General features: G+C 39.3%; 1 protein-coding gene across 1 annotated transcript; it reads left to right on the top strand.

The window, feature by feature from the left end:
• The first annotated feature begins 303 nt into the window (after window positions 1–303).
• ndufa7 (NADH:ubiquinone oxidoreductase subunit A7) lies at window positions 304–15015 on the top strand. The gene is made up of 4 exons (XM_063032595.1): window positions 304–376; window positions 9939–9988; window positions 11967–12116; window positions 14351–15015. Exons 1-4 carry the CDS (start codon window positions 326–328, stop codon window positions 14445–14447), a joined length of 348 nt encoding a protein of 115 aa, XP_062888665.1. The 5' UTR covers window positions 304–325; the 3' UTR covers window positions 14448–15015.
• Window positions 15016–15674: the final 659 nt, after the last annotated feature.

Genomic DNA, 15674 nt, shown 5'->3' on the forward strand with positions numbered 1-15674 from the left:
TATTTATAGTCCGACCGAAGTTGCCGACTAAATCCATCAAAACAGCTCAATAATTCACATATTTAATATTTATTTCACTCAAGTGGATCGATAATTCAATTTTATTTACAATAAAAGAAAACATTAATCAAGGAGACACATTTCCCAGAATTCCCTATACATCGATCAAGCGCTCATTTATAAAGTAATTAATTTAAATCTCAAATATCATAAACTACCTTTTTATAAATGAAGCAATTTTAAACTCCGAACAAATAAAACTTTAAGTCTATATTACTCGATACCCGTTTCCCCCCCCCACCCCGTTTCGCCCTTGACAACAAACATGGCGTCGGCGACAAAGATCATTCAGTGGCTGCGGAATTGGGCGGCAGGGGTAAGTGTTTGACTTGTGTTTTGTAATAAAACACCGGTGGATGGGCTAGTGTGTGTTTGTGCTAAAGAGTAACATAGCAATATATGTAGTAAGTGTACAACTCCATGTTCTATATTATCATATTAGCAGCTGTGGTAAGTATCCACAAAACAGTAACACCAAGGACAACTGTCCATATCCTTCTGTTTAATAAGAAAACCCGACACTGGGGTTAAATGTACTTAGATAGATTATATATTCAAACATTGATATAATCAAATAATAACGTTTGTTTTAGCATTAATTTTTTTTGCCACACAGATATATCCACTTGATTAGTAAAACTAATCACGATGAGCATACAGTATATGCACTTTTTAAATAAAAAAACAAAACACGGCATATCTGGAGTAAATATGCTCACAATGCACCATACAGAGGTAATTTATATGATATCTAAAATGCTGCCTGCTAAAATAGATATTGCCACAATATACAGTAATAAAACTTCAGTTACACGAGTAATAATCAAGTTCAAGTTTAATTGTCATAGGCATACATATGCACAACATAAATGACTTGAACATTAACTATTTGTAGCAGTAGTTGTATGTTAAAATATTACACACTTAAGTTAACATAATCTTAAATTAACATACAATATACAATGGCATACAAAAGTTTGGGCACCCCTGGTCAAAATTTCTTTTACTGTGAATAGCTAAGCAAGTAAAAGATGAACTGATTTCCAAAAGGCATAAAGTTAAAGATGACACATTTCTTTAATATTTTAAGCAAGAAAACATCTCTTATTTCCATCTAATCATTTGGTTCACCAGTTAACCTGACTTCAGTGGTTAGAAAGGTGTTGGGGACCATTACTAAGGATCAGGTTTCGAGGTACTTGGAGGCACATGATAAAATATTTTCTTTAAGTGGAAATCTTGCCTGGCAAATCCGTTGGAATTCTTTGAGGAAATAACAGGCAGGATAGACAAAGAAAAATCAGTTGATGTTGTTTATTTGAATTTTTAGAATGCTTTTGACAAGGTGCCACTCATGAGGCTACTGAACAAGTTAAGAGCCCATGGTATTACAAAAAAGATACTGACATGAGTGAAGATTGGCTGACTGGTAGGAGACAAAGTGTGGGAATAAAGGGAGGTTGTTCTGATTGGTTGTCGGTGATCAGTGAGTTTCACAGAGGTTGGTGTTGGGACCACTTCTTCTCACGTTATATGTCAGTGATTTTGATGAAGGAATTGATAGCTTTATGGCCAAGTTGGCAGATGATATGAAGATAGGTAGAGGGACAGGTAGTGTTGAGTGTTGAGGAAGCAGAGTGTCTGCAGAAAGACTTGGACCAATTTGGAGAATGGGCAAAGAAGTGGCAGATAGAATATAAGTAATGAAGTACATGATCATGCGCTTTGGTAGAAGGAATAAAGGCGTAGACTATTTTCTAAATGGGAGAAAATTCAAAAGTCAGAGGTGCAGAGGGAGTTGAGAGTCCAATACAGGATTCCCTAAAGGTTAACTTGCAGGTTGAATCAGTAGTAAGGAAGGAAAGTGTAATGTTAGTGTTTGTTTTTGGAGGACTAAAGTACAAAGGCTAGGAGGTAATGCTGAAGTTTTTTAAGACATTGGTCAGACATTGGTGGTGAATTTGTGGAATTCATTGCCACAGATTCAGGCCAAGCCATTGGGTATATTTAAGGCAGAGGTTGATACTATAGGTTCTTGATTAATCAGGGCATCAAAGGTTATGGGGAGAAGGCAGGAGAATGGGATTTAGAGGGATAACAAATCAGCCATGATGAAGTGGTGGAGCAGACTGAATTAGGCTGAATGGCCTCATTCTGCTCCTGTGCCATGTGGTTATAGGGGCTAGATTTCACTGGCAAGGCCAGCATTTTTTGTCATCCAGTAATGCTCTTGGGAAGGTAGTGATCAGCTACTGCCTTGGATGGTTATAGTCTTTCTGATGAAGTTCTGCCACAGTGTTGTTAGTTTCAAGGTTTTAGACTCACTGACAAGCAACAGTGTGACAGTTCTTTTGCATTAAATGACTCAACTTCTCATTCCGTAAAGCTGCTCTATATCTACAAGCTACAAGTCAGGAGTATGATGAAATATTCTTCACTTATATAAATGAAAACAGCTTCAACAATAGTGAAGAAGTTAGATACCATCCAGAGAAAGAAGGCTGCATGGTTGGCACCATATTAAACACAATAAACATTTACTGTCTCCAAGACTTGCTGCTTTTGCCACCAGAAGGACAAGGATATGAGCTGCAGCTTCCCCTTCAAATTGTACACCATCCTGACTATATTGGTACCTAAAGAAAACCTGTTTAGCTTGGGAGATAATTTGGTCTGTATTAATACATTATGTTGTCATAGACATTGTCCGTGTCTAGAATATAGAACAGTATGGGCCCTTCGGCACGCAATGTTGTTCTGACCCTTTGCTCCTACACAGCTCATAACACTATATTTTTCTTGCATCCATATGCCTATTGTAATAGTCTCTTCAATGTCCCTTTTGTCTCAGCCTCTACCACCACTCAAGGCTACTTCCCCTCTCTGGTTAAAAAAAACTCCCTTGGACAGTTTCCTTCACTCATCTTAAACAGGTGTCCTCTGGTTTTGGCCATTGCTGCCCTGGGAAAAAGGCACTGGCTATCCACTCTGAGCCTCTCATAATCTTGTACAGCTCTATGAAGTTGCCTGTCATCCTTCATTCCAAAAGGAAATGCCATCGCTTGCTCAACATTTCTTCATATGACATATTGTCTAATCCAGAAAGCATCCTGGTAGATCTCATCTCACCTTTTCTAAAGCTTCTACATTCTTCCTATAATGAAGCAACCAGAACTGAGCATAGTATTCTATAAGTCATTTGGCAGTAGCAAGGGCACTGGAAAAAATACTACCTTCCCCACATTGACCTGCCATCATGAAATAACTGACTTTGACCTTTTATTGAGGACTATCAGTTGCTGACAAACACCATTCTTCCCCCACCCATCCTACTGCCGTACTGCAGCCATGACCTACCAATATGTTCTTGCATTATTAAGGAATATGATTAAAGGCAGTTACATGGAGTTAAGGTACAAAACAACAATTCTAAATGAATGGGTTAATTTTTTTTTATTTCTCAAGCTACACACATTGAATGGTCACCAAAGGATTTCTGTTGACTGACCATTGACTGCAGAAAAAGTAAATCTTGAATCCGAGGAAAAAGTTGGGTGAAGATACATTGACTACTGTTGATAGGTTATTAAAATCACATTCAGCTGATATCCCACTATAGAGTCATGGAGTCATTTTAAAAAAAGTACAGCTTAGAACAGGCCTTTTGGCCCATTTGGTCCATGCCAAACCATATAAACTGCCTATTCCCATTGACCTGCACCCAGACCATAGCCTTCCATACCCCTGCCATTCAGGTACTTATCCAAACTTCTCTTAAATGTTGAAATCGAGCTTGCATGCGCCACTTGCGCTGGCAGCTCATTCCACACTCTCATGACCCTCTAAGTGAAGTTTTCTCTCATGTTCCCCTTAAAATTTTCATCTTTCACCCTTAACTCATGACCTCTAGTTGTAGTCCCACCCAACCTCAGTGGAGAAATCCTGCTTGTACTTGCCCTATCTATACCCCTCATAATTTTGTATATCTCTATCAAATTGTTAAAGTCAAATCTGAATAAAACTTGGGAGACCAGTTCTTATAGTTACAACAGTTTATTGCGCACCCTCCTGCAGGAGTTTGAGACCCAGTTGTTGAAGGGAAGGCACGTAAGTAATGCCACCATCCGACAAGTGGGCTCCTTCTCTCTGGTTACAGCTGTATATTTATATATAGTAAGAACCATGTATTACTGTTGGAGATGTTATTAGAATTGGTACGCCCACCAAGTCTGTCGGTGCAAAACTTAGTTACAGATAAAAGAGTCTGCTAAATCAAGGTTTAATTACAGATGGATGTGCTGTCCAGTCCTTATCAGTTATTCCCTTTGCTAGGCCATGACTTAATTACAGATGGATATTCATTCCTGTCCTTATCGGTGAGTCCTCCTCCCCCCTACTCAAATGAGGGTACAATGTGCAATTTCTCAAATTCTCAATGTCTCTCTGCAAATTAAGAGAGAACTAGTATAAGCCGGTTTCTTTTAGCTAGCTGCTGAAGACAGAGTTTATTTCAATTCCAAAATTCCTCTTCAGTCCCAATTATTCTTTTAGCCAGAGATTACATAGGTTCAAAATGATTTCTTTAATATCCTCAATTCTTCAAAATCTCCCCTCAGTCTTCCACATTCCAAGTCCTAACACAGTGTCTCCAAACCTTTTTTAGCCCAACACCTCCCTAAATCACTTTCATACTTGCCAATGCCCCCCTAAAGTATCTTTATATTTGCCAACACCCCACTTAGATACAATATACTTTCAGCACCCCTATAGTGTAAAACTTGTGTGCCACATGCTAACATGGGAAAAATCATTCTGCTTTAAATTTTATTTCTCTTTAATCCTTGCTTACACAGTAGCTGTGTGCTGTACAGTAGCTTCTTTTCTTTTTTGGCGTGTGCCTGCGTGCGTGCGAGTCTGTTCGTCTGTGTGTGCGTCCGTGATGATGTCTTTTTCATGGTTTTTTACAAGGCGTGGGGTGAGAGAGAGACTGTGTGGTGTCGCTCCTCACACAGGCGTTTTCGCAGTATTCCCTTTATTTTACGAGGTTAAGTTGCGATCTTGACACTCAACCCGGCACGGATGGAAAGCGTACTTGGGAGCAGACCCGACTAGTTTTGAACTCGGGAACCTCCCCTTCCAGGTCCTGCGTTGATTTCGTTGCGCCACCAGCCAGCCCAACTGTACAACAGCTTCAATATCAATGTGATGAGCTTGATGGTTTTAGCAAGAGTTGAAATATCTGATTCAAGTTGTGACAGCAAATGCCTTAAGTTCCCACAGGTAACAATGTCCAAGTGATTTCTGTTTTTTTGTGATTATGTAGTTCACTGCACTGAAGCCTCTTTCAATGAGGTGGGAGGATGACAATGCAATGAAGAACAGTTTGGCTCTTCTCCAAAGATGAGGGAACTTCGTATGACAGTATAGCCAATACTGCAAAAGCTGACATTTTTGGAAAGCGTTTTTGGTTCTTCATCATTCTGAATTTTGATAATTTCTTCTTGAAAGCTCTCTTCCTATTCTTGCACCTTGCAAAGAAATGGGTTAATTACCCATCCTTGAATCGATTCTGAAAATCTTTTTTCAGTGACTGAAGGTATAAGCAATACTCTTGCAAATCACCATCTGTGAAAGAGAGTGCCATACTTTCCATGCAGGGAAATGGTGAGAACATTCTTTTCCCAATATTTCCAATTTTCCGATAAAAGTGGACACTGCACTTTTTGCCTGGGTGAAATTGAAATTCTCACCCTGCAGTTTCATATTTAGAATGTTCTTTTTGTCATGCAGATCAGCTAGGTATGCCACATCTTCACACACAAGTTCAATCTTGTTTCCCAAGTTCTTGTTGGCTTTGAGCAAAAATTCAACCACAGTGTCAAAAAGATCAAAGAAACATTTTAAACATTTTAAGGAGCAAACATTCAAACACTTCATCATTATCTTGGCACAACTAGCAAAATATTCTGCTACTTAATGGATGACTTTTAATTTTGTTGATAGCTAATATGACAAGAGTCATCCTTGAAAAAAGTCACTGGCTGAGGTTTTTGGCTGCGAGATGTTGACAATGTATTACACAATGGATTGTAAACAGACTTAAATGCCACTAAAACAGCATGATGATCTGTCATATATGGTGCTCTGTCTGTTGTACAATAAATCATGTTCCTAATCAGAATACTTTTATCCTCAATATACATTTTGACTCGTAGATTAATTCTCCTTTGATATTTTTAACTTTTTACAAAAGAGAATCTCTTTATAAACTTTATCATTTTTGATAAACCGTACATATGCCATTAGCAGTGTCTTGTCTCGCACAGTTGACTCATCCATTAGTCTCCCAAATTCTGTTTTTTTGTAGCTCTGTGCATAGTTGATATTCAATGTCTTCACTCACTTTGTCAATACAACAAGCTACAGAGTTATTACTTGGAGGAATTGATTTTAAAATACTGGTATCCATTTTGAGAACAGTGGTGAGCACTTCTGATACAGCAGGCATTATTAATCTTTCACCAGTTTTACGAAATATTCTGTACTTTGCTATCATTTTGGAAATGTTATAAGAAGCAATGAGACCACTACCAAAGTCATTTTTAGTTTTCTTGGCAAATGACTCAAGTGTGCAATGCTGTTCCAGTGCTTGCTGCTGCTTCTGGAACTGAGTAATACCATAAGTAGCCTTTTCAGGGGGTCTTTCACAGAAGTGTTTTTGCAATCATGGCTTCACTAGACAGTACAGTATTTCAAATAAGACACATGGGGCATTGCTGATCTGACGGGAACAGAATAAAACCATACTCTGGGTATGTAACATTGTATTGACACAGTTTCTGTAGTTTCTGTTTCTTAAGATTAGAATTCAAGGGTTCACCACCCTCAGGCTCATAGAGATCGCACTGTACGTATTTATCCAACATTAATAGGGCTAAGTTAAAATAAAAATTAACACAAACTGGGAATGCCTATCGGATGTTGATGATGGCAGGAAGTTGACACGGATGGAACGATGGTAGCGGTATGCAAAGGAACGGCGAGGTGAAGATGAAGACGATGACAACAGCAAAAATTATCTTGACAAGGATTCAGATTGGAATCTGTATGTTAGTTGCGATAGAGCTGGTGTTCGGCAAGCCACCTTTATACTATTCCAGTTAGCGTGATTGACCAATCACGTAAGGTCTCATAATCCCCAGAGACAGTTCTTGACCGCACATATGAAGTCGAGGTCGCTTTGAACACCTTAAGAGGAATTCTCAGGGTCAGCAAGTTCACTGATTAGCTCTATTTCACTGTTTGGTTCCAGAGAGTGCTGTATCGTTGCGTGACCTGTTTCCCATAGATCTGTAGCGAAAGTTGAGAGGGTCTTCTTGACTTACCAACGGTTAAATTGCATGAACTTGTTCTGTGCCATGAGTCAAGAGGAACTGCTGGCTACCCTGGGTGCTAATTTATGCATCCGCAATAATGTCTGTTTAGTTGATAAGGTTGGATGAGATTGCAAGTTTCAGACGTGTTATGACGATGGGTGCTCACTGCCTGCACAGCTATGGTTCTTCCTGTGTTCCATTGCCTCATCCTTTTTTTTTGAAAGTGCCTCCTCTACTATTGGTTGGTTAAGGCTTGTACCTCAAGTTAAGGTGTGGCTTACCGCCACCCCCTTTGCCCCCGATGTCTTCTATTTCCCCTAACGCTCCCTTGGGACACGTTACTGCCTCCATTAGGAATCACTGCCCTAACCTATTAAATATTTCCTTATAACTCAGGTCCTCCAGTCAAGGCAATATCCCTGTGTAAGTTTTCTCTGCACTCTTTCAACCTTATTTACATCTTTCCTGTAGGTAGGTGACCAAAACTGCATGCAAATATCCAAATTAGGCCTCATTGATGTCTTCTACAACTTCAATATAACATTGCATCCTGTACTCAATGCTTTGATTTATGGAGGCCCATGTGCCAAAAGCTTTATTTGCGACCCTGTCTACTTTTGCCGCCACATTCAATGAATTATGGATCTCTTTTCCCAGATTCCTTTGTTCTATGGTTTACTTTGATCTACTACCCACCAATCTTGGTTTTAACAAAGTGCAACACTTCACACTTGTCCACATTAAATTCCCTCTGCCATTTTCCAACTAGTCCAGATCCTGCTGCAAGCTCTTCTGGTCAAGATGGTGTCAGCAACAACGATTCCATGGGCGATATCTTCCACATAGCAAAACTTCACAATTATTTCGCTTTTTCTATGCCTTCTGCTTGTTCTTTTTGTCTTGTTTGTGTTATGAAAACTGTTGGAGCCTGTGACATACAATTTAAATCTCGATCGATGGATCCAGTACTGTGCTGTGTCCGAAGAACAGCTTTGTGAAGATCAGAGACGGGGGCCAAAGAGGTCCGAGAACACAAGCTGACTTGAGGAAAAAACCAGACACGAGGTGCAGGGTCATGAACGACTCCATCTTGAAGCGGCAAGGAAGATTGGAGTATCGAAGTGTATGCAGAGGGTCAGTGATGGCTCAGTGCAAGATGGACGGCAGCCAAATCTGCAGCGTTTGGACCTGGGTTGGCAGTCACTCTTTACGGAAGGAATGAGTTCATGCAGCTGCTCTCCTCGTACGCAGTGAAAAGACATTTCCCATTTTCTGAGATTTGTGTGATTATTAGACTCTGCTTTATATTAATTTCCAGCTTTTTGTTGTTTTCTTTTTTGTGTTCGATTGATTGGTGGGTGTCCTGTTAATTTTTTGAGTGTATGGGGGGCGGTGGGGTTGGAGATTTGGCACTACTGTCACTGTTCTGCAAGTGAAATGGTTGGGGATTGTTATGTGTACAGAATCATTGATTGTTTTTGTGGCTGTTTTTTGCTGTGGGTAGGGGTGGGATTTTGGGGTCTGCAAGTTTTTTTTCCATGCTGTTTGGTGGGGAGTTGATGTCTTTTCTTTCATCATCACCCATGGTCTTTCTGTATTTAAATATCAGAGTTGTATTAGACATGCATGCTTTGACAATAAAATAAACCTGTGAACTTTGAGCCTTTGAAGCTCTGATAGTCTTCCTCGCTGTCCACTACACCACCATTCTTGGTGTCACCTGCAAACTTGCTGATCCAGTTATCCTTATTATCATCCAGATCATTGAAATAGAACACAACACCGATTCCCGCAGCACTCCACTGGTCACAGGCCACCAGTTAGAGAGGCAACCATCTTCTCCCACTCTCTGGCTTCTCCTTCAAGTCCAATTTACTACCTCATCTTGAATGCTGAGCGACTGAATCTTTTTGGCCAACCCCAAATATTGAGTTTCCAGTCCTGCCCTTCTTGCAATCAAGTCTCACTAATGGCTACAATATCATAATTTCATTTGTTGATCCATGCCCTGAGTTCATCTGCCTTTCCCACAATACTACTTCCATTGAAATGTACGCAGCTCAGGACATTAGTCACTTAATACTCAACCTTTTAATTCCTGGCTTTTGAGGTTTTAACAATATGTGGCTTCACAACCTCTCCACTATCTGTTCTGACACTCTGGTTCCCATCCCTCTGCAACTTTAGTTTAAACCCCACTGTGCAGCACTAGCAAACCTTCCCACTAGGATATTAGTCCCCCTCCAGTTCAAGCGCAAACTGTCTCTTCTGTACAGGCCCCACCTTCCCTGGGATAGAGCCCAATGATCCAAAAATCCAAGATTCTCAATGCCTTTTGCCTGAACACAACAGAGTTGAGGCTATGTTACCAAATTTGTCCTACGCCATGATATTTTTTCCTTTCTCTTGATTTTAAAGCCTCTTGTTTTAAAATGTCACTATACACGTTTGATACTGTAGAGCTAAAAGAAGTCCTTAACCTGAATTATCTGTTTCTTCCAGAGGAATCTCCAAGCTAAGTTGCAGCTTCGATACACTGAAATTGCTTCCAGGTAATGCACAAAATAAACTGCTTTGTTCAGAAAGACGTAAACATGAGGAATTCTGCAGATGCTGGAAATTCAAGCAACACACATCAAAGTTGCTGGTGAACGCAGCAGGCCAGGCAGCATCTCTAGGAAGAGGTGCAGTCGACGTTTCGGGCCGAAACCCTTCGTCAGGACTAACTGAAGGAAGAGTGAGTAAGAGATTTGAAAGGGGGAGGGGGAGGGGGAGATCCAAAATGATAGGAGAAGACAGGAGGGGGAGGGATGGAGCCAAGAACTGGACAGGTGATTGGCAAAAGGGATATGAGAGAATCATGGGACAGGAGGCCCAGGGAGAAGGAAAAGGGGGAAAAATCCAGAGGATGGGCAAGCGGTATAGTCAGAGGGACAGAGGGAGAAAAAGGAGAGAGAGAGAGAAAGAATGTGTGTATATAAATAATTAACGGATGCGGTACGAGAGGGAGGTGGGGCATTAGTGGAAGTTAGAGAAGTCGATGTTCATGCCATCAGGTTGGAGGCTACCCAGACGGAATATAAGGTGTTGTTCCTCCAACCTGAGTGTGGCTTCATCTTGACAGTAGAGGAAGCCGTAGATGGACATATCAGAATGGGAATGGGATGTGGAATTAAAATGTGTGGCCACTGGGAGATCCTGCTTTCTCTGGTGGACAGAGCGTAGGTGTTCAGCAAAACGATCTCCCAGTCTGTGTCGGGTCTCGCCAATATATAGAAGGCCACATTGGGAGCACCAGATGCAGTATATCACCCCAGCCACACATTTTAATTCCACGTCCCATTCCCATTCTGATATGTCTATCCACGGCCTCCTCTACTGTCAAGATGAAGCCACACTCAGGTTGGAGGAACAACACCTTATATTCCTTCTGGGTATCCTCCAACCTGATGGCATGAACATTGACTTTTCTAACTTCCGCTAATGCCCCACCTCCCCCTCGTACCCCATCCGTTATTTATTTATATACACACATTCTTTCTCTCTCTCTCTTTTTTCTCCCTCTGCCCTCTGACTATACCCCTTGCTCATTCTCCCTGGACCTCCTGTCCCATGATCCTCTCATATCCCTTTTGCCAATCACCTGTCCAGCTCTTGGCTCCATCCCTCCCCCTCCTGTCTTCTCCTATCATTTTGGATCTCCCCCTCCCCCTCCCACTTTCAAATCTCTTACTAGCTTTTCCTTCAGTTAGTCCTGAAGAAGGGTTTCGGCCAGAAACGTTGACTGTACCTCTTCCTAGAGATGCTGCCTGTCCTGCTGCGTTCACCAGCAACTTTGATGTGTGTTGCTTGATCAGAAAGAAGTAGATTTCCAATAGAGTTAACTCTTTTCTGTAAGTATCTCATAGGATAGTGTAGTGGGAACTTTATTCATTATATTTCATGTATTGTGTTAATGTGTTTGCTATTTTCATATATTACCTCTGACCATGGAACAATCTTAACTTGGTATCAAGCCTTAATGATATTGTGTGTGAGTGATTGATTGATAGTGATGGAGAGATTGTCACTATATCTGACCATGGCTTTATTTGACTTAGAAATTGACCACTGTTCTATTCACCTTTTTTTTAGTGAATTTCTGCGGAACCCTTATTGGTATCAAAATATCTTTCCCAAGGTTCAGTGGTTAAAAAGAACATTGATTAATTTTTGATTATTTTAGAACATGGTAGATAGTACTAACATTATTAAGCCATGGTTAAATGGCATGAACAGAAATTGAATGCTGTTTAACATTAGAAAATGAGAGATTAGTACTGCGTATTTTGTTTTGAGGGCCATTCTCATTATGCAAATTGACAGGAGTCAATGTGCTATGTTAATATCTATGGGGACAAATGGGATTATGTGATGTGTTTGCATTCCCATCTTTTCATGTTTGAAAGTATACTGTATATTTTCAGCGCTGTCTTTTTATGAAATTTTGTATTCTTTTGTAACTTTGAAATTTTGATATGTTGTTTGCAGAAGCCCACCCGCACCAAAACTCCCAGTCGGCCCCAGCCATAAATTCTCAGATAACTACTACTGCCTACGAGATGGTCGTCGAGAGACATCTCCACCTACAATTATATGGTCATCACAGAAAGCATTAGAAGCAGGAGCACAGGCAACCAGGTCAGTGGCATTAAATTAATCGTAGAAACAAATGCAGTATTGAGAGAAAGTTAAGAGATGACAGGATTAGTAGAATATGGTTTGGTGGTCAGCCATTCCACTCATCTAGTCTGGACTGGTATTCAGTTAGATCATGGATATTGTAATTGCACTTACCTGCCTTTGCTTATATCCTTTGATTCCTCTACCTAATTAAGACTTATTGATTTTTACTCTGAAATTTTCGCTTAAATCAGTACCCAAAGCTTTTGAATAGTTCCACATTTCTTAAGTCCTTTGTCTGAAGGAGTTCTTCTTAAATTAATTGCTCAATGTGTTGGATCATATTTTAAATTTATGCCCCAGAGGAAATACAGTTTTCCTGTATTTTACTAATGGTTATTTTATCATCTGGAAGATCTCAATTTATTCTTCATAAACTTTTTAACCACAGAAGCAAATACATTAATGGAATCTAGTTTTATCATTTATTCCTTCAAACAACTGCAATATTCTGGAAAATCTAATTTCTACTGAAAAGCCAATATTCTTAAGACTTAGTATACAAAAACTGATGGGTTTTGATCAAATTTCTGTAAAACTTTCATTTCCCTCTTCCTAGTGGCACGGGTATATTCTTGAACCTTTAATTCTACCTTTTCTGTTATTGTCAATTTACCATTTCTTTTTGGACTACTTCAGTTTGTACTACTTTACTTTGCATGCACTGTATTTATTGCATTTATTATTACTTTCCATACTGTGTACTCTGTTAGCACACAAGCAAGGAATTTAATTGCACTCTGGTAAGTATGACAGTAATTTGAATTAGATGCAATATTCTCTCAGATCTATATTCCAGTCTCCTTTACTTTTCTTTCTTTATTTTTTATTTAGAAATACAGTGTGGATTAGGCCCTTCCAGCCTTCAGATAAAGATCAATAAACCCTTTGGCTTTTCTATTGTATTTTATTACCTGTATTCAAGCTTGTAGGAATCAGGTATTTACCCAGCAACCTTTGGGAAACGATCCCATACACTCAGTGACCGCTCTATTAGGTCCCTCTTGTAGCGAATAAAGTGGCCACTGAATGCATATTGGAGGTCTTGTATTGTTGTAGCCTATCTAGTTCAAGGTTCGATGTGTTGTACGTTCAAATATTGCATGTTCTGCTGCACACCATTGTTGTAACATGTGGTTATTTGAGTTAGTGTGGCCTTTCTGTTAACTTGACCTGTCTGGCCATTCTTCCCCAACCTCTCTTATTAACAAGACATTTTTGCCCATAGGACGGCCACTTACTATATGTTTTTTGTTTCTTGCCCCATTCTCTGTATGCTGTAGAGACTGTTGTGCGTGAAAGTCCCAGATCAGCAGTTTCAAAAGATGATCAAAGCACCCTGTCTGGCACCAGAAATCATTCCATGGTCAATCACATTTCTTCCCCATTCTGATATTTGGTCTGAGCAACAACTGAACCTCTTGACCGTATATGCGTGCTTTTATGCATTGAGTTGCTGCCACATGATTGACAGATTAGGTATTTGCATTAACGAGCTTGTGTACAGGGTATCAAATAAATTGGCTACTGAGTGTAGATTTTTAGCAAATAATGTTACAGAAGAAACATTCATCTAAGTATACATAAATAGCATAATAGGATCTAACTAAATCTTATGTTCCTACAATTCGATCATAGCTCCCAGTATCAAATCGATGTGAAATAGTTCATATTTATCTTTTGCTCATTTAAGAAGAATGACCCAACACTGACCAGCTCCTGTGGTTTAGGACCCAGTGAAGTCTGCCACTTTTCACTACCTGGTATTCAACCACACAACTTGTTTTGGGTTCCAATTTTATGCTATCCATAAATTTGTGCCATATCTACTAGGATTTGCACACATTTCCTGGCAATGATGACTGATCAAATTATTTCTAAAGATCTTCATCATTATAACATTTTTGAAATATTAGTAATATTTTTTAATTTTTCTCCCTTTCAACATTATGTTAAACATCCAGAAGTGTTTATGCCATTTTGCTCTATACAATAAAATGCTTTTCTCTTTTCAGTGTGAAAACTGAAAGTTAGTAAACAACCTGATTTAGAAGTTGATCTTAAATTGCATAATGATGCTGATGGGATTTGAGAAGTTTTGTAAATGCTGTCCAGTCCATCTCTGGAATTGGATTCACTGTCATCACATGAATTACCCCATGGATCAGCTGAACTTGCTTTTTGTTTTCCAGCAGTGAAAGCACTGTAGCAACCACCGGTGATAAGAAACCAGTTCAGCCTGGACAGCCAGTCAAGATGAAACTTTCCACTGATCAACCTTATCTGTGACCATAATAGGATGTGATTGTGAACTCTGACACTTTATAGGTGGTGTTGTCTAATGGGAAGTGTTGGAGCTACTGGAGTTACAACATCAGGTATCCATGTGGAAACACTGCTGTTCTGTTTCATTTTGGGTTAATGAACTGTTCGTGTAAATTGACTCAGTAAACATTCATGTTAATAAACATTGTGTGTCAAATTGTTTAAAACTGTAGCCATACTTCTTGTGTGAACAAGCATTTTAATTCTTGTTCCTGCTTATAACCCTTGAAGATAATAAGGATCAAGATTTTACATTTTTTTTAGTTTTACATCTGAAATGTTAAGCTCCTTATCGAGACATTTATCAAAAGTTGTAATTTCTGTTTTCATTTCAGTATGTACCTTGACATTACTGGAAAAAAAGCTATCTTATTATTCACTGGTTATTTGTAATTATAGTGATTGGCCTGCTCACTTCAGATCACTGTCTGAGAGCTATAGTACTCACGCTGTGGGAAAGCACCTCGGGGGGAAAGGGTGACTTGCCTCGTCAAGCCATGTGTTTTTGTTACTACCCTGCACCAAGCAGTAAAGAACTAAGTTTTTATACGAATACTGTATGATACTTCATGCAAAGTTTACTGTTGTAGGCTTTGTTTCCCGAATCACACAACACTGACAAACATATGGCAATGTGAATTAATTTGATATATAATCTTATGGGTTAAGCTCTGCCTCGGTGCTCAAGTTGAGCAAGAATTCATTTTCATTTGATTCGCAGATACAGCAATAACAAATTTATATTACAGTGATAGATCAGTTAAATAGATTCATATCTAGGCAACTTTATATGATAACCGAACAGCTGGAATAAAGTAATGACACAACTATTTTGAAGAACAGAATGTGGAAGCAAGGCAGGCAGCATCTATGGAAATAAATAAACAGTTGATGTTTTGGGCAGAGATCCTTCATCAGGATTGATTTTAAAAAACTGAAAGAAGTTAGGTTTAAAGTAGTGAATACGTTGATTGGGATCTTTCAGTATTTCTTAGATTCTTGGAAAGTCCCAGTAGATCAGAAAATGACAAATGTAATATTGCTATTCATGAGAGGAAGGAGAGAAAGCAGTGAGCTGTAGCCAGTTAACAGGATCAATGTACTTTTTGCATGAATAAATTTATCAAACATGATTTTCTTTAAATCCTTTGAGGATATACATAGCTGAATGAATAAAGGGGAACCAGAGGA

This window comes from Mobula hypostoma, chromosome 24 (genome assembly GCF_963921235.1).
Source record: "Mobula hypostoma chromosome 24, sMobHyp1.1, whole genome shotgun sequence".
NCBI classification, from domain to species: domain Eukaryota; kingdom Metazoa; phylum Chordata; class Chondrichthyes; order Myliobatiformes; family Myliobatidae; genus Mobula; species Mobula hypostoma.